This window comes from Oryctolagus cuniculus, chromosome 11, assembly GCF_964237555.1.
Source record: "Oryctolagus cuniculus chromosome 11, mOryCun1.1, whole genome shotgun sequence".
NCBI classification, from domain to species: Eukaryota; Metazoa; Chordata; class Mammalia; order Lagomorpha; family Leporidae; genus Oryctolagus; species Oryctolagus cuniculus.
The window spans coordinates 123567067-123583929 of NC_091442.1; the positions used below are offsets into that span (position 1 = coordinate 123567067).

A 16863-nucleotide genomic window follows, 5' to 3' on the forward strand; every position below is an offset into this window, starting at 1 on the left:
TCAGTGGGGCTGAAATGACAGGGAATTGGCTCTGGTTTGGGTTTGGTTTGTTCCCCGAAGGTTCAAGGACGGAGCCCTAGCTTTGAGAGGGGTGGGCCCCTGAGTGGGGGCCAGGGAGGACTTGGGTCCCTCAGAGGGAAGCGACCCGCACCCTGCTGTGTGGAAGGGCAGCTTCTGGCTTTGCCCACCTGCTCCCTCCCCACACAGCGGGCTGTCCACTACGGGGCAACACAGCCAGGGGGCCTTGCTGGAGCCAGTGCTGTCCTGCTTGGACTTCCCAGACACCAGAACTGAGCCAAATAAAGCACGTTTATTTTTAAAGTACCCAGCCTTAGGGGTTTGTTGTAGTAACACAAAATAGTTTTAGTTCAAATGACGAGAAGTTCTGGAGATGGGAGGTGGTGAAGACGGTACAACACGAATGTATTAAAGCCACGGAACTGTACACTTAAACTGGTAAAATGGCACACTTTATGTTATGTATATTTCACTACAATAAAAATATTTTTCAAAGGCTCTGGGACAACTGGAGAAATGAGTATCAACCTTTTCTCAATACCAAAAACAGAAGTTAACTTGAAATTAATGAGTTAAAAATGTAAAGGCTAAAACTATAAGTTTTTTATCTTTTCTTTAAAGATTTTTTATTTGAAAGTCAGAGTTACACAGGGAGAGGCAAAGGCAGAGTGAGAAAAAGAGAGAGAGGTCTTCTGTCTGCTGTTCACTCCCCAAAAACAATGGACAGGGCTGGGCCAGGCCGAAGCCAGGAGCCAGGAGCCAGGAGCCTCTTCCGGGTCTCCCACGTGGGTGCAGGGGCCCAAGCACTTGGGCCATCTTCCACTGCTTTCCGAGGCCATAGCAGAGAGCTGGACCAGAAGTGGAGTAGCCAGGTCTCGAACTGGCACCCGTATGGGATGCTGGTGTCAAAGGCAGTTGCTTGGCCAGCGCCGTGGCTCACTTGGCTAATCCTCCACCTGCGGCGCCGGCACCCCGGGGTGCTAGTCCCGGTTGGGGCGCCAGATTCTGTCCCGGTTGCTCCTCTTCCAGTCCAGCTCTCTGCTGTGGCCCGGGAGTTCAGTGGAGATGGTCCAGGTGCTTGGGCCCTGCACCTGCATGGGAGACCAGGAGAAGCACCTGGCTCCTGGCTTCGGATTGGCGCAGTGCACTGGCTGTAGCAGCCATTTGGGGGGTGAACCAACGGAAGGAAGACCTTTTTCTCTGTCTCTCTCTCTCTAACTCTGCCTGTCAAAAACAAACAAACAAAATAAAAAAAAAAAAAGGCAGTTGCTTTACCTGCTATACCACAGCAGTAGGCCAAAATTTTTTATCTTGAGGTCGACAAAAGACTTCTTAGCTGGGACCCACAGAATATGAAAGATAAATAAGGTGAAGCTTCACTCACTACACCACAGAGCCAGGGGCCCCGCCTTGCGCTCTCAAACTGTCAAGGCCTTTGCAATGGAAGGGAGGTAAACATATCGTCTATTTTTTTTTTCTTTTTTGGACAGGCAGAGTGGACAGTGAGAGAGAGAGATGGAGAGAAAGATCTTCCTTTGCCGTTGGTTCACCCTCTAATGGCTGCTGTGGCCGGCGCACCGCGCTGATCCAAAGGCAGGAGCCAGGTGCTTCTCCTGGTCTCCCATGGGGTGCAGGGCCCAAGCACTTGGGCCATCCTCCACTGCACTCCCGGGCCACAGCAGAGAGCTGGCCTGGAAGAGGGGCAACCGGGACAGATTCCGGCGCCCCGACCAGGACTAGAACCCGTGTGCCGGCGCCACAAGGCGGAGGATTAGCCTAGTGAGGCACGGCGCCAGCAAACACATCATCTTAAATTAAAAGATAACTGGAATCGGAAATATGAGATTAACTAGACAACTGTGTTTCTCACTTTTAATTTCATATTTCAATGTTAAAATAATATTTTAACTCTAATTCTAAGAAAATCAGACGAAGATCTGGTGACCCCACACAGCCACGCTGCTCTCCCTGTGAAGAGCGTCCCATGGAACGCTAACATCCACGGCACACCACACAGCTCTCCACTCGGTCCCTCGGGCCCACACGGTGGCCCAGGAGGTTGTGAGCCGGCCCAGTCCCAGCACTCCAAACAGGGCATGCGTGTGGCCCTAACGATGAGGAAATGAAACAGTTCCCACTATTGTTCTGACTTCACTGAGCAGACACGAGATGCAGGCAGGCCAAGGAGTTTCCTGAGGCCACCTGGGTGTCCAGGGCCCGAGCTGTTCTTCTAATCAAGTCACCTGTTCCAAGTCCAGCCCTTCAACCTCTATTATGTGGACTTTCAACCAAGAAGGGGGAGGGGTTTATTTCCTGCAGAAACATAACTGCAAGAAAAGCAGAAGTGATATCAGATGTCAGGGGCTAAAATTAGACTAAAACCCACTTGGAGTTTCTGTCACCGTCTGCTTGCTCTGAAGGCTGGACCCTGGGTGGCCTGTAGGGGAAGGGTCCACGCTCCTGCCCATCCTGTCTCTCTCTCCCTCACTGTCTAATTCTGCCTGTCCAAAAAAAAAAAAAAAAAAATGATAGTAGGGGGCTGGCACCGTGGGGTAGTGGGTTAAGCCTCTGCCTGTGGTGCCAGTTGTAGTCCCAGCTGCTCCTCTTCCAATCCAGCTCTCTGCTGTGGCCTAGGGCAGCAGAAGGTGGCCCAAGGGCTGGGGCCCCTGCACCCACATGGGAGACCTGGATGGAGCTCCTGGTTCCTGGCTTCAGCCTGGCCCAGCCCTCCCTTGTTCCTTTAGACTTCAGTCAAGTGTGTCGAAAATCTAAGTGTTTAGGCCGGCTCTGTGGTGTACTAGGTAAAGCTGCCGCCTGCAGCGCCGCCATTCCAGACGGGTGCTTGTTCAGGTCCCGGCTCCACTTCCAATCCAGCTCTTTGCTGTGGCCTGGGAAAGCAGTAGAAGATGGCCCAAGTCCTTGGGCCCCTACACCTATGTGGGAGACCTGGAAGAAACTCCTGGCCCCTGGCTTCGGATCGGCCTAACTCCGGCAGCTGCAGCCAATTGAGAAGTGAATCAGCAGTTGGAAGACCTGTCTCTCTCTCTCTCTCTGCTTCTGCCTCTCTGTAAATCTGCCTTTCAAACCAATCAATCAATCAAAAAAGAAAATCTAAGGTTTTTTTATTGAAAGATTTTATTTATTTATCTGAGAGGTAGAGTTACAGACAGAGAGAGGTAGAGCCAGATCCAAAGCCAGGAGCAGGGGCTTCTTCCAGGTCTCCCACGCAGGTGCAGGGGCCCCAACCACTTGGGCTATCTTCTACTGCGTTCTCAGGCCATAGCAGAGAGCTGGATCAGAAGAGGAGCAGCAGGACTCAAACTGGCAGCCATTTGAGATGTTGGTGCCAAGCTGGCCCCTCTAAGTGTGTTTAAGAAAATGATAGTAAGGGCCGGCGCCGCGGCTCACTTGGCTAATCCTCCGCCTGCGGGGCCAGCACCCGGGGTTCTTGTGCTGGTTGGGGCGCTGGATCCTGTCCCGGTTGCTCCTCTTCCAGTCCAGCTCTCTGCTGTGCAGGCAGTGGAGGATGGCCCAGGTCCTTGGGCCCTGTACCCACATGGGAGACTGGGAGGGAGCATCTGGCTCCTGGCTTCGAATCGGTGCAGTGTGCTGGCCACAGCGCGCCGGCCGTAGCGGCCATTTGGGGGGGTGAACCAACGGAAGGAAGACCTTTCTGTCTCTCTCTCCCTCACTGTCTAATTCTGCCTGTCCAAAAAAAAAAAAAATGATAGTAGGGTGCTGGCACCGTGGGGTAGTGGGTTAAGCCTCTGCCTGTGGTGCCAGTTGTAGTCCCAGCTGCTCCTCTTCCAATCCAGCTCTCTGCTGTGGCCTAGGGCAGCAGAAGGTGGCCCAAGGGCTGGGGCCCCTGCACCCACATGGGAGACCTGGATGGAGCTCCTGGTTCCTGGCTTCAGCCTGGCCCAGCCTGGGCCATTCAGAACATTTGGGGAGTGAACCTGCAGATGAAAGATCTCTTTGTCTCTCCTTCTCTCTCTCTCTGTAACTCTGCTTTTCAAGCAAATAAAGAATAAATCTTTAAAAACAAACAAACAAACAAACACAGGACTAAAGCCTTTTAAAGCAATCCAGCCTTACACGCCACTTCCCAGACACACAGCCAAGAACAGAAAGACAGAAAGGATAAAAGGAAAATCGAGGCGATCATGAGGCCGGCCCTTGTGAAAAAGGTGCTGCAGTCAATTAACTGCTGGAGAAAGATGAAATTAAGGCAAAAAGTACGGCCAGGGGCAGAGTGGCCCTGTGCTGCCTCACAGGCTCCCCCCGCCAGCGGCGCACTACGTGGTCTCCAAGTGCGCAGCATCCAGCAAGCAACGGCGAGGAGAGCCGCCAGAACGGACCCCTGATTTTCACGACAAATATAGTAACGTGTTAGCTGGCGGAGCAGCGCTGACACACACGGCAGCACAGGTTGTAACAGAATGGGACGTGGCCCCCGCCGGCACAGTCACCCCAAAGGAACGGAGGGGTCAGTCCTCAGCCCAGCTGGGGTCACACGGAATTGTTTCAAAACCAACTCATAACTGATGCCAAGTAAAAGCACTGTACCTGCTAAGCACTCCAACACCTTACAAAAGAGAGTGGCCCCAGAGAATGATAAAAGGAGCAATTTAGCAGGAGGCCATCATGATTCCAAAACTGTTAGCATTTCATAACAAAACCTCAAAATACATGCTATAAAAACTGGCAAAATTTCAAGAAGAAACTGGTAATTACCACATTACCACAGCAGAGACTCTAACACACCCCACTGTAACACTCATAAATCAAACAGACAAAATATTAGAAAAGGTATATGGTATTTGAATTACACAAGAAGCTTGGCTTAATGGAGACTGTATATGTGAACAGATATGAATTTATATTTATCTTATGCAAGGCTTCTTCAAAAATTCATGGAAACATGGAATTAAAGATATGAATTTATTTTGGTGCAAAATATTGCAATCCAGGCTTAATTTGCTAATAATACACATTTTCCACATCTTATGGAAGAAGCATATTACAAAATTACACATACCTGCATTTAACAATTCTCAACATTTGTTTTTTAAAGATTTTATTTACTGAACCAGTGGATGCAAGACTTCTCTCTGTTTCTGCCTCTCCTTCTTTCTGTGTAACTCTAACTTTCAAATAAGTAAATAAACCTTTTTTTAAAAAAATGTATTTATTTGACAGGTAGAGTTACAGAGAGAGGGAGAGCAGAGATCTTCCATATGCTGGTTCACTCCCCAAATGGCCGCAACGGCCAGAGCTGAGCTGATCTGAAACCAGGAACTTCTTACGGTCTCCCATGTGGGTGCAGGGGCCCAAGCACTTGGGTCATCTTTCACTGCTTTTCCCAGGCCATAAGCAGAGAGTTGGATCAGAAGTGGAGCAGCGGGGACTTGAACTGGCACCACAGGCAGAGGCTTAGCCTACTGCACCACAGCTCTGGCTCCTCTAAAGATGGGGGTAGGGGCCGGCCACTATGGCTTAGTGGGTAGAGCCGCCGCCTGCAGTGCCAGCATCCCATATGGGTGCCAGTTCTAGTTCCGGCTGCTCCACTTCCGATTCAGCTCTCTGCCATGGCCTGGGAAAGCAGTAGCAGATGGCCCAAGTCCTTGGGCCCCTGCACCCTCATGGGAGACCAGGAAGAAGCTCCTGGCTCCTGGCTTCAGATCAGCTCAGCTCTGGCTGTTGCAGCTATCTGGGGAGAGAACCAGTGGATGGAGGACCTCTCTCTCTGTCTCTCCCTCCTTCTGTCTGTAACTCAACTTCTCAAATAAATGATACTAAACACACACACACACACACACACACACACACAAAGATGGGGGAGTTAGAGTCTGTCCTGTTCGGTGATTCACTCCCTAAATGTCTGCCATAGCCGGGAGGGAGGGGGTGGTGGTCAGGCTAACCCAGGAGCCAGGAACTCCAGCTGAGTCTCCCATGTGGGTGGCAGGGGCCCAAGTACTTGACCCGGTCATGCGCTGCTACAAAGGGTGTGCATTAGCTGGGAGCTGGATTTGGTAATGGAGCTGAAACTCCAACTCAGGCACTGTGACATGGGACGTGTGAAACACCCGCCCCCAGTCCCCCTGAGCTCTCAGGGCTCCTGCCTTCGGTAACCTGCCCTGGTGTTTGGGCCAGGCTGTGGTCTGAAGGCAGAAAGCCCGGCATGAACTTGCAGAAGCAGGTTTGAGCTTTGCTTTATCTGTTCAGCAAAACACGGTGAGGCCACACTGTGCACAGGGGCTCAGACACGCGGCAACTGCAGAAGGCTGTGTCGCATCAGGCAGACAGACAGTAAACCACCAGCAAGTGACTCAGCCGAGGGGCATTTGAGGCCTCGGGGGACTGACGATATCCAGTAAGGGGGTGGATGAGCGGGGCTGAGGTGGGTCCACCCAGGGAACGAGGCAGGCTGGGAGAGGAAGAGCACGTGGTGGGGGGACTGGGAGGGAAGGACCCTCTTAGTTGTCATGGAAACCAAGGGAGAGGCGAGTTTAAAGGGGGCCAGGAGCCACACCTGTGTGGTCTGTGGCAAGCAGGTCCTGGTGGTGGCCTGTGGGGGACATTTGCAGGGGCTGTGGGGTGAGGAGCGTGAAGGGAGTATGCAGTTGGGGTTCGAGAGAGGAAGTGGCTGGACGCAGTGATGGCAGTGGCATGGCAGGAACAGCTGAAATGAGGCCAAGGACCTGGCCCAGACGGGGGCCAGCTGGTGGGCCAGCAGGCAGGGCTGGGCTGCAGGAGCCAGGAGGGGCCTGTGGCACCAAGGCCGCATGCTGACGCTGCGGGGACGCCTCGGGCTCAGTGGGCTCTGAGCTGTCGGGTGGCCAAGCTCCCACGCCTCCGCCAGGCACTCTTCGGGGGGTCTGCCCAAGAGCTCCCCCAGGCCCATGTGGCCTGTTTGTCTGAACGTGTGGTAGGAGGTGGGAAGAAGTGGAGATGATGAGAGATTTTCTAGAATTTTGGCCCTGATGCAAGCAGGAGGAAGCAGAGGGGCCACCCAGGAGCGTGGACGGGCCGCTGAGGTGGCTTTGCCGGGGTGGGGTGGGGTGGGTGAGTTCCCCCGGCAGGGGCTGTGCAGGGAGCACGCCATGTTTGCGAGCGCTTGTAGGTATTGCTACTTCTGCTGCTTGCCAGGCAGTGCTGGTGGGGCTGAGGGGTCAGCAGGTCACAGGTGCACAGAACCCAGCCAGCCAGCAGGGACCACCCATCTGCTGCGTGCCAGTTAGCAAAGATGTGAGATTTTCCTCTTAAAGTCTTTTTACTTATTTTATTTAAGAGGCAGAGAGGCAGCCAGACAGACAGAATTGCCATTTGCTAGTTCACTCCCCGCATGCCCACAACTGAATGCAAACCAGGTCTCCCACACGGGTGGCAGGGACCCAAGTGCTTTAGCCATCACCTGCTGCCTGCTGGAATCGGGGCAGTCGGGGCTGGAACCCAGGTTCTCTGGTAGGGGATGTGGGCATCCCAAGTGGCACTGAGCAGCTGCGTCAAATCCCTGACTCAAAGATGTCAGATTTTCTCTTGGTCAGCCAGGTCTCAAGGCTAGAGTGGGGTGGCAGGGGAGGCTGGAAGGGCTCCCATTGGGCCAGGAGGGACTGCATGGCCAGGGGGCTCTGGGCCCACCCAGGTCAAGGCAGGAGACCCTGCGATGGTCTGAAGTTCTGAGTGTGGGAAGGGGGCAGCCTCCCCCATCCTGTCCACTGCTGGTGCGCCCTGCTGAGCACTGTCCACCACTGTGAAGCGGCCACAGTGGACTGAAAGGCAGGTGCAGGCCTGGGAAGGCAGGGAGGGAGCTGGCAGAGCGCTTGTGGACTGCAGAGACAAGGGCAGGAAGATGGTGGAGACACCAAGGGCCGGGAAGCTCACGCTTCCGCTCTCCGGGGCTGGGCCGCAGGAAACCCAGTCCTCTGCTTCCCCAGGTGCTTCCTGCAGATAAGGGAGCCTCCCGGCCCCTTCCTGCTCCCTCTCCCCCACTCCCATCCTGCCCCAATCCCCAGGGGGCCCTTGGCGGCCCCGCTCCGGGCAGGCCAGCGGCCTTGGGAGGAGCCTGGACAAGGGCGGGAAGCCTGGGCATCCTGGGGCCCCACTCCCCCCCGCAGGGAGGGTCCACCCGGCTCAGGGAGAAGAGGAGCCCCGCAGACAGCGCGGGAGGCTCCGTGGTGCGGTCAGCGTGTCCAGGGAGGCAGAGACTGCTCCTCAGGGTCTGGCAGGAGGGGGTGAGTGTTCCCGAGAAGCGGCCTCGCGCCGGGGTTTGCCCAGAGGCCGTTCTGGGGCGGAGAAGAGGACAGAAAGCCTTGTGGGGGCCAGGGAGCGCTCTGGAGGTGGGCGAGCGGGCCCAGCACAGTTGTGTGGGGGGCCAGGGCATTTCCGGAACGACCCGGCTGCCATGGGGACGGTCAGCGAGGGTTAAGGTGCGTGGGGCGCTGGGCACCCCAAGGTTATTCCCAGGAGGCTCAGGAACAGCCCAGTGTCTTGGAGGATCTGGCACCAACGCCCTGGGCAGGGGTGTCCCCTCCGCTGGGCTGCGTTGGAGGACGAGCGTGTGGCGCGCCGGAGCTGGGCAGGAGTCGGGAGCCGCCCGGCGAGACCTCCGGACTCTCCAGACCTTTAGGGGCCGCCCTCGGCTCTCGAGGCACCCGCGGTCCTGCGAGGTCTCTGGGCGGGAGCCCCGCACGCTCCAAGGGGGCGGCGGCGCCCGAGCGGGCTCTGCGCCGGGCTCCGCGCGCCGCCCACTCACCACCCCTCCCCGTTGCCACGACAACGCGCAAAACTAAAATTCACTCCCCGCGGCAGGTGGAGACTGGGCGCCCCCTCCCCTAAGCCCTTCCCGCAGGTCGCGCCCCCATCCTGTCGTCGCTAAGGCGACGGGGAGGGGGCGACAGGCGCTGGCTCCGGGCCGACCCGAGGGTCCGCGGAGGGCTAGGAAAGGGGGCCTGGGAGTCCGCGGCCAACTCCCCAAACTCGGCTGCTGGGTCGGGGGCAGCCGCGCGGAACTGCGCCGGGTGCGGCCCGAAGGGTTAACTCCGAGGGCGCCGGGAAAGCCCCAGGCCGGGGTCCCCACCGTCCGACCCCCGGGAAGGGCTGGGTCCTCGCCAGCGCCTCCGGGTCTGGAGTAGGGGTTAGCAAAGTGGGGGAGCGACAGTCACCCCCGGAAGCCAGCCCTCCCGTTTCTGTCCCCTTTTCAGCCCTGCCTCTGCGCCTCCTGCCCCACGCGGCCCCCGCCCCGGCGCCGGGACCCCCGCGCCCGGACCTCTCCTCCGCGGCGCGGTTCCCGGCCGGCGGGTGCCCGCCCGCAGCGGAAGGCGGCGTGGCCCTCGTCGCTCAGCCACTCCCCCCACCCCCCGAATAGCCCCCCGCGGCCCCCGCCCCGGGGCCCGGGCCTCGCCCTCCGCCCACGTCCCCCCTGGGACCCCGCAGTGCCCCCCCCGCCCGACCGGCCCCGAGTCCTCCCGGCCCCCGCCTCCGGTGCAGCCCCCTCCCCGCCCCCGCTTCCCTCCCGGCTCAGGCCCCCTCCCCCCGCCGCCCCCGCCCCCGGGGAAGGCAGGCGCCGAGCTGAGCCGGGGCCGATGCAGCTGAGCCGCGCCGCCGCCGCCGCCGCCGCCGCCGCTCCCGCGGAGCCCCCGGAGCCGCTGTCCCCCGCGCCGGCCCCGGCCCCGGCCCCCCCCGGCCCCCTCCCGCGCAGTGCGGTCGGCGGGGCTCCGGCGGGGGGCCAGGGGGGGCCGGGGCGCCGCGCGGAGTCCCCGTGCGCTCCGCTCCCGGCCGCTGCCGGCCCTGGCCCCGGCCCGGGCCCCGGCCCCGGCGCGGGCATGGACGGCCCCGGGGCCAGCGCCGTGGTCGTGCGCATCGGCATCCCGGACCTGCAGCAGACGGTGAGCACCCGCGCAGCCCGCAGCGCCCCAGCACCCAGCTGGACGCCCCCGGCCCCCCGCTAGGCGCGCCAGACCCCCGGCCCGCGGCTACTCACCCCTCCCCCGCCGCCTCCGCCGGGACCCTCCCCAGCGCCGGGGCGGGGCCCAGGGAAGCCCAGCCCCCGGGGCGGGGCCGCGGAGCGCGGAGCGCGGAGGCGCGGGCTCCGGAGCCCGGCGCTCCCGCGGGGGCCCTGGGGCGCGGGGCCGGGCGGGGTCGGGCAGCGCTCACGAGTCCGTTGCGCCGCAGAAGTGCCTGCGCCTGGACCCGGCCGCGCCCGTGTGGGCTGCCAAGCAGCGCGTGCTGTGCGCGCTCAACCACAGCCTCCAGGACGCGCTCAACTACGGGCTCTTCCAGCCGCCCTCCCGCGGCCGCGCGGGCAAGTTCCTGGACGAAGAGCGGCTCCTGCGGGATTACCCGCCCAACCTGGACACGCCCCTGCCCTACCTGGAGGTGAGCCGCGGACTCGGGGCCGGGGCAGCGCGCGGGGTGCGACCGCCGAGCTCTATGATGGGAGCGGGAAGGGCCAGGAGGTGCACCGGGGGGGTTAGGGTTGTGGCGGGGGGCGGGAGCGCCCTGTGCGGTGTGCCTGGGCGATGCGTGCAGTGGACAGCGTGCAGAGAGCCGTGGTGCAGTGAGCAGCGTGCAGTGGGTGGCGCTGGCACATGCACTGAGCAGGGGGCAGTGTGGTGGCCGCGTGCACCATGGTTCTGGGAGGTGGGCAGCAGTGAGTGGCTGAGGTGTGTGTGGCCTGGGTGACCGTACCTGTGGGCACGTTTGGCCCCTCTGGCGGCTCCCATGACCTGCGCACTGCAGCTGAGCGTGGTGGGGGCAGCCTCTGTGACTGCCCTGTCTACCGTGTGGTCAGCGTGTCTGGGACCACGTGGTCTGCAGCGAGGCTGGGTGAGTGGTGTCTCTGTTGGCTGATGGCCTTCCCTCCACCTTGTCTCTCCCCGAGCAGTTTCGTTACAAGCGGCGAGTTTATGCCCAGAACCTCATTGACGATAAGCAGTTTGCAAAGCTTCACACGAAGGTAAAGAGACGTCGTGGGGGTGGCTGCAGAGTGGCCACTGCCTCCAGCCCCGCGTGGGGCTGACCGTGGCCCTTAAGCACTGGCTCAGCCTGTCTCCTGTCGGGCCTGTGGTGGGGTAGTGGGGGGTGTCTCATGAGACGGTGGCTGACAGCTGTGGTGAGCCCCTGGGTGAGTGGCAGGAGGAAGGCGGATGGACACTGGCTATGCGGCAGTTAGGGAGAGGGAGCCCAGCAGGCGGGCACCCTGGCCGGGCGCTCCCGATTAGGTTCTCATTACTTCTCTCTTTCGGGGAGAAAGGGACTAGTTCCCCACTTCACAGGTAAGGAAACTGTACCTGAGGAGTGAAGTCACCCTCTCATGACCGCCTGTTTGACCCCAGGCGCACCTGCGAGGGGCCTTTTCTGCTTGGTGTTCTTTGGGAGCCCCTAGCGTCTCCTCTGAGTGTTGGGGGGTCAGGATGCACGCTGCAGCCCCTCCTCGTGGGCACACAGGGTCTCTGAGACCCCACTGTAGGCCGTGAGGGCCAGTGGCCATTTGCCTGATGGATACTTCTTTGACGGGGTCTAGAGCCTTGGAGAGAGGACCCCTGTGCCCTATGACCCCATCTGACCCTGGAGCCTCAGGCTCCCCTGGGCAGGTGCCGTCAGGGCCGTGGCTCTGTGGCTGGGGAGAAGCCGTTGCAGAAGCTGGCCCTGGTCATCCTGAGAACCCCCTACCGGATGTCTCCTCAGGAACCAGCTGGGCGTGGTGGTGCTTGCTCTTCAGAGCTCCTTAGCACAGCCCTGACCGCCTTGGTGGTGGTGGGCTATCGCCTCCCACGGCAGTGGTCCCTGCGGCCTCTTCTCCAAGTGTTTCCAGAAGGCCTGGGGCCTTTGGCAGGGACACCTTGCCTTGTGCAGCAGCTGGGTCAAGTGAGCCCTTGCTGGGTGGACTTACCCACAGTCTGAGGCGTGTTTCGGGGAGCAGGTGTCTCAGGTGGGGAGGGGCTCCTGAGGGTGTCCATCTGCTCTGGGGAGAGCTGGCAAGGACGATGGACCCAAGAAAGAGCAGGTGCTGTGGGAGTGAACAGGTCGGGGCTTTCTAGGCGAGGCAGGTTGACGCGCTAGGGCAGGGGGCACAGAGCCTGACTGAGTTGGGGGAAGTCTCCTGGGCACACAGCTGGAGCTCTGTGCCTTTGGTGAAGGGCTGGCTGGAGTCAGGCTGAGAGGTGTGGGGAATTGGCTTCCAGTGGTGCCTGGGCTGAGGGTGGCACAGGCTGGCCGACGGGTCAGACTGATGGGGTGGGGCAGTGTACGCCTTACCCTAGGCTTGCTGGAGGAAGGTGGGTGATGACCAGGTGACAGTGGCCACAGTGCGGCTGACTGGGACCCTGGTGTTGTAGGCGAATCTGAAGAAGTTCATGGACTATGTCCAGCTGCACAGCACAGACAAGGTGGCCCGCCTGCTGGACAAGGGGCTGGACCCCAATTTCCATGACCCTGACTCAGGAGGTGAGGAGCTGGGCTGGGAGGGTGGTAGCCTTCTAGTGACTGGGACCCTGATCTCGACCTGCCTTCTGGACCCAGAGTGCCCCCTGAGCCTGGCAGCCCAGCTGGACAACTCCACGGACTTGCTGAAGGTGCTGCGAAATGGCGGTGCCCACCTCGACTTCCGCACCCGCGACGGGCTGACCGCCGTGCACTGTGCCACGCGCCAGCGGAATGCAGGGGCGTTGACGGTCAGTGGGGCAGGGCCCTGCTCTGGGGTGCATGTGGCCTTGGGGGAGGAAGTGGGCCTGACACAGATGCTGAGGCGTGTTGCCCGCAGACCCTGCTGGACCTGGGGGCTTCGCCTGACTACAAGGACAGCCGTGGCCTGACTCCCCTGTACCACAGTGCCCTGGGGGGCGGGGATGCTCTCTGCTGTGAGCTGCTTCTCCATGACCATGCTCAGCTGGGGACCACTGATGAGAATGGCTGGCAGGAGATCCACCAGGTAGGCAGGGTGTGCGAGTCCCAGGCTCTGTCAGGGGCAGGCGTCCTGCTCTCTGTGTGACAGTGGAGGGGGTCCTAGCTTCATCTGTGGTGGGCTGGGGCGGGGACCTGCAGCACCACCCTTTCCCCAGGCCTGCCGCTTTGGGCACGTGCAGCATCTGGAGCACCTGCTGTTCTACGGCGCCGACATGGGAGCCCAGAATGCCTCAGGGAACACAGCCTTGCACATCTGTGCCCTCTACAACCAGGTATGGCCTTGCGGGTTGCACCTGCCGTGTCTGTGCCCACTGTGTGCGTCTAGGATGTGGGCATGCCGGCCTGAGGTGTGTGTGTGCCTGTGTACCGGTGCACGTCCCAGCCTGGACGCTACTCCTCTGTGCATGCCGTGGGTTGTGGTTATAGCATGGCCTCGTGGGCCTGGGTGTGCACATACACCCCATGCACACCTGTGTGCAAAACAGCCAGGTAGGAGCTGCCTGTATGCACCTACCTGCCACTCGCGTATTCTGAGTACACAGGTGTGAGTGTGCACGTGTGAGTCCTGTGCCACGCACACCCACGTGTGTGTCCATGAGCATCTCTGCAGCCCCCAGCTGTGACCTCCACTGTCCCCAACAGGAGAGCTGTGCCCGTGTCCTCCTTTTCCGGGGCGCTGACAAGGACGTCCGCAATTACAACAGCCAGACGGCCTTCCAGGTGCCCGGGGCGTGGCGGGCGCAGCACTGTGTGGCTCGGCTTTTCTGGACCTTGGTTCTTCCCGTGCCCAGGCTTGCCGGGGGAGGAGGTCGGGGTGCTTGCCGGTGCAGTGCCTAGCACGTGGGGAGGTTCTTCACCCTTCCAGGGAGAGAGCCCTGTTAGAGGGGCCGGGATGGGGGTGGGGAGGTGAGAAGACTGGAGAACAGGTGTGGGCCTGACCCCAGAGGCCTAGTCCAGGTGGTGTTGGTACTGGATGCCCAGGTGGCCTGGGACTTGTGGGGGAGTCGGGAACACTGGCGCAGCAAGGGAGCAGCAGGGACTCTGTGTCGGTGGGAGCAGAGGCCTCCAAAGGCCTGTGGCTGCTGTGGCTTTGCGGCTGGGGAGGTGAGGGACCCAAGGGTCTGGGGCAGGTCGAGAAGGAGCCACCCAGGGTCTGTTGCACAGCCAGACTCAGGGCTGGGGGCAGGGGTAGGGCAGGAGAGGTGACCAGTGTCTATCAGTAGTCTGATGTCTGGGAAGCCCCCGGACCCAGAAGGCTGGGGCTCATCCCAGTCGTAGACAGGAGAACGTGCTGAGGAAAGGGGTGCCCTGGTGTGGCTCAGCACCCCCTGCCTGCTGACCCCTCAGGTGGCCATCATCGCGGGGAACTTTGAGCTTGCGGAGGTCATCAAGACGCACAAGGACTCCGACGTCGGTGAGTGTTGCCCACGGGGACCCCTCTGAGTGTGGGTTTGCGTGGGTCCCAGGGCCCGGCAGCCATGTGCCCATGTGGCTGATCTCTTCCTTCAGCAACCCCGTGTGTCACTGGGGTCAGTTAGTGGCCCCTGCAGGGGTAGAGGCTGTATGCAGGGAAGACCTGTGTGGAGTGGATGAAGGTTTTGGGCAGCACTGGGCTTAGGGGCCAGCTGAGGCTGCGTGGGGTTGAAGTTGGGGTCAGGACCTGTGTTTCCCACTCAGTCCTAGGAGCGACCAGCATGGCGTGTGGGGGCAGTGGGTTCTGCTCCGGGTGGGGATGCAGAGAGGGTGTAGTGCCCCTCGCTCTCCAACCTGCTTGCAAAGAACAGTGACTGGGACCAGAATGAGGCTGGGGATACGGTGGCAGTGCCCTGAGGACAAGGGGCCTTGAGCTCCCAGTGGCCTGGCCCATGTGACTGGGCAGGTGGGAGGGAGGTGCCTCAGCCCCTCCTGGGCCTCTGAGGGGTGTGGTGCCCGTGTTGCCAGGCCGGGCCATCCTGTGAGTGGGGCTCGGGCTGCAGGAGACACTGCCCCTTCCCAGCCAGCTGGCCCCCAGGAGTGCTCTCAGCCCCTCCTGTCACCTTGGTGCAGACTGCTGGAATGTGGCTCCCTGTCGGGCATGAGGGTTACTTGGCATTGTCCCCACGTTAGGCTTTGGAGATTCTAAAATTTGAAGTGACTGCAGGCAGCAGTGGGCTGGGGCTGGCTTTGGGGTTAGAATCTCGCTGGTTTCAACACGGGATTGTGGTGAGGACTGAAGTTGAATTTGGGACTGGAGTTGAGGTTAAGGTCAGGTTTGTGTTTAGGGACTGGAGAGTTCCCCTGAACAGCCGCTGCCTTGGCCTGGCTGTGAGCCCCTCCCCCCCGTGACGCCCTCGTGCCAGCGGACTGGCTGAGCAGGTGGATTGGCACAGGGCCGGGTCAGAGCTAGGGTGAGAGTGCGGCGGGGAAGTTTGGGGTTTGCATTAGGGCACAGAGGTCGCCTGGGAGATGCTGTAAGCGTCTGGAGCTGGCCGCTGGCCTGGCCGGACCCTGGATGTGGATGTGATCTCTCCTGTCTGTGGGCTGTAGTGCCTCAGTTTCCCCTAAGTGCACTGAAGTCCTTCATGACTGGCCCCGTCTCGCTTCGTCTCCTGTGGCGTTCGATACCGAGGTAGCCTGGGTGCAGCTGATTACAGGCCGAGCTGGCTGGCGATGAGGCTGAGAGGCAGGAAGACCTGTGATGTGCGCAGAAGTACCAGGGCTCCTGGATTGTCACCGGCTTCCTGCCCATCCGAGCTCTGGTGTGCTTGCTTGGTGCCTGGGCAGGGGCTGTGAGCTCTGCTGGCCCCAGGTGCTCTGGCGGCACAGCCAGATGAGGGCGGTACACTCCTGGGATCGGCTGTGAACCCCTCATCTCCGTGACCCCCCCAGTGAATGAGGCTGCCGAGGCCCCAGGAGTCAGAGGCAGAGTTGTCTGGGTCTGGGCGAGTCAGGTCTGTGTCCCCTCACTCCTGCTGCACACGGTCATTCCCAGATCTGGCTGAGTCCTAGCCCGGGCCTCAGGCCCCTGGATGGGACCTGCACTGCCAGTGGAGCCAGACAGGGGCTCCCTCCCGCTTCAGGGAACCTGCCTGCCTGGCGGGGTCTGTTGGTTGGGATTTGTGCTTCTCTTTGGGGACAGGGCTGGGATTTGCCTCTGTGGCCTTGGGCAGCCTGGCGGGTCCACGTTCTCTCTTGGGCGCACACCCATGTTCTCCTAGACTCACTGCCCTGTAGTGGGTTTGACAGATGTCCTGGAAATGCCACCCAGAGGCCTGGTCAGTGCAGATTCCGACTCTGCACTGGGTCTGGGTGGGGCCTGGGGCTCTGCATTCCAGGGCAGGTCCTTGGGCCCCACTGCTCACAGGAGTCCACAGCGGGGCTTCGGGGACGGTGCCCTGCGGCTAGGCGAGCCGACAGCCTGTTTAGTTTTCTAGTCGAGGTGAGACGTGTAGAACGAGAAGTTAATCATTCCAGTAAATAATTCAGTGACACTTCTTACATTCACTGTGTTGTGCAGCCCACGCCCAGGAGTGGTGTTCCTTAGCCCCTCCCCACACCTGTTAGCTGCCAACTTTCTGGTCCCGTGATTTACCTGCTCCTGACAGTTCTGTTAACAGTTGTGCGGTGTGTGCCGTCTCCGCTCCTCTGTCGACCTGTGTGTGTGCACTTGTTTGCAGCTCTGCGGGATGTGCCTGGGAGTGGGACTGCAGGGTAACGTGAGAGTTCTGTGTGACTTGGTGAGGAACTGCCACACGGTCTTCTACCATTTTGCACTCTGACCAGCTGTGTATGAGCTTTCCTTTTGTTTACATTCTTCCCAATACTTATTTCCTGTTTATTAATTACAACCATCCTGGGAGGTGTGAAGGGGCATTTCACTGTATTTTTAAAAGATTTACTTGGAGATATATATAGCATCCATCTGCTGGTTCATTCCCCAGATGGCCTCAATAACGAGGT

General features: G+C 60.2%; 1 protein-coding gene across 6 annotated transcripts in view; it reads left to right on the forward strand.

Moving 5' to 3' along the window:
- The first annotated feature begins 8083 nt into the window (after positions 1-8083).
- SHANK3 (SH3 and multiple ankyrin repeat domains 3) overlaps positions 8084-16863 on the forward strand; it is a 59563-nt gene continuing 50783 nt past the window's right edge. For 3 of the 6 annotated variants that reach the window (XM_070053145.1, XM_070053148.1, XM_070053149.1), the window contains exons 1-10: positions 8086-8252; positions 9222-9905; positions 10192-10395; positions 10904-10975; positions 12357-12465; positions 12541-12692; positions 12782-12949; positions 13080-13196; positions 13567-13644; positions 14272-14338. In XM_070053145.1, coding sequence (XP_069909246.1) covers positions 9603-9905; positions 10192-10395; positions 10904-10975; positions 12357-12465; positions 12541-12692; positions 12782-12949; positions 13080-13196; positions 13567-13644; positions 14272-14338 — 1270 coding nt within the window. In that variant the 5' untranslated portion in view covers positions 8086-8252; positions 9222-9602. Of the gene's footprint in view, positions 8253-9221; positions 9906-10191; positions 10396-10903; positions 10976-12356; positions 12466-12540; positions 12693-12781; positions 12950-13079; positions 13197-13566; positions 13645-14271; positions 14339-16863 lie in introns of all 6 variants that reach the window. The other 3 variants (XM_070053144.1, XM_070053146.1, XM_070053147.1) reach the window with 2 other exon arrangements.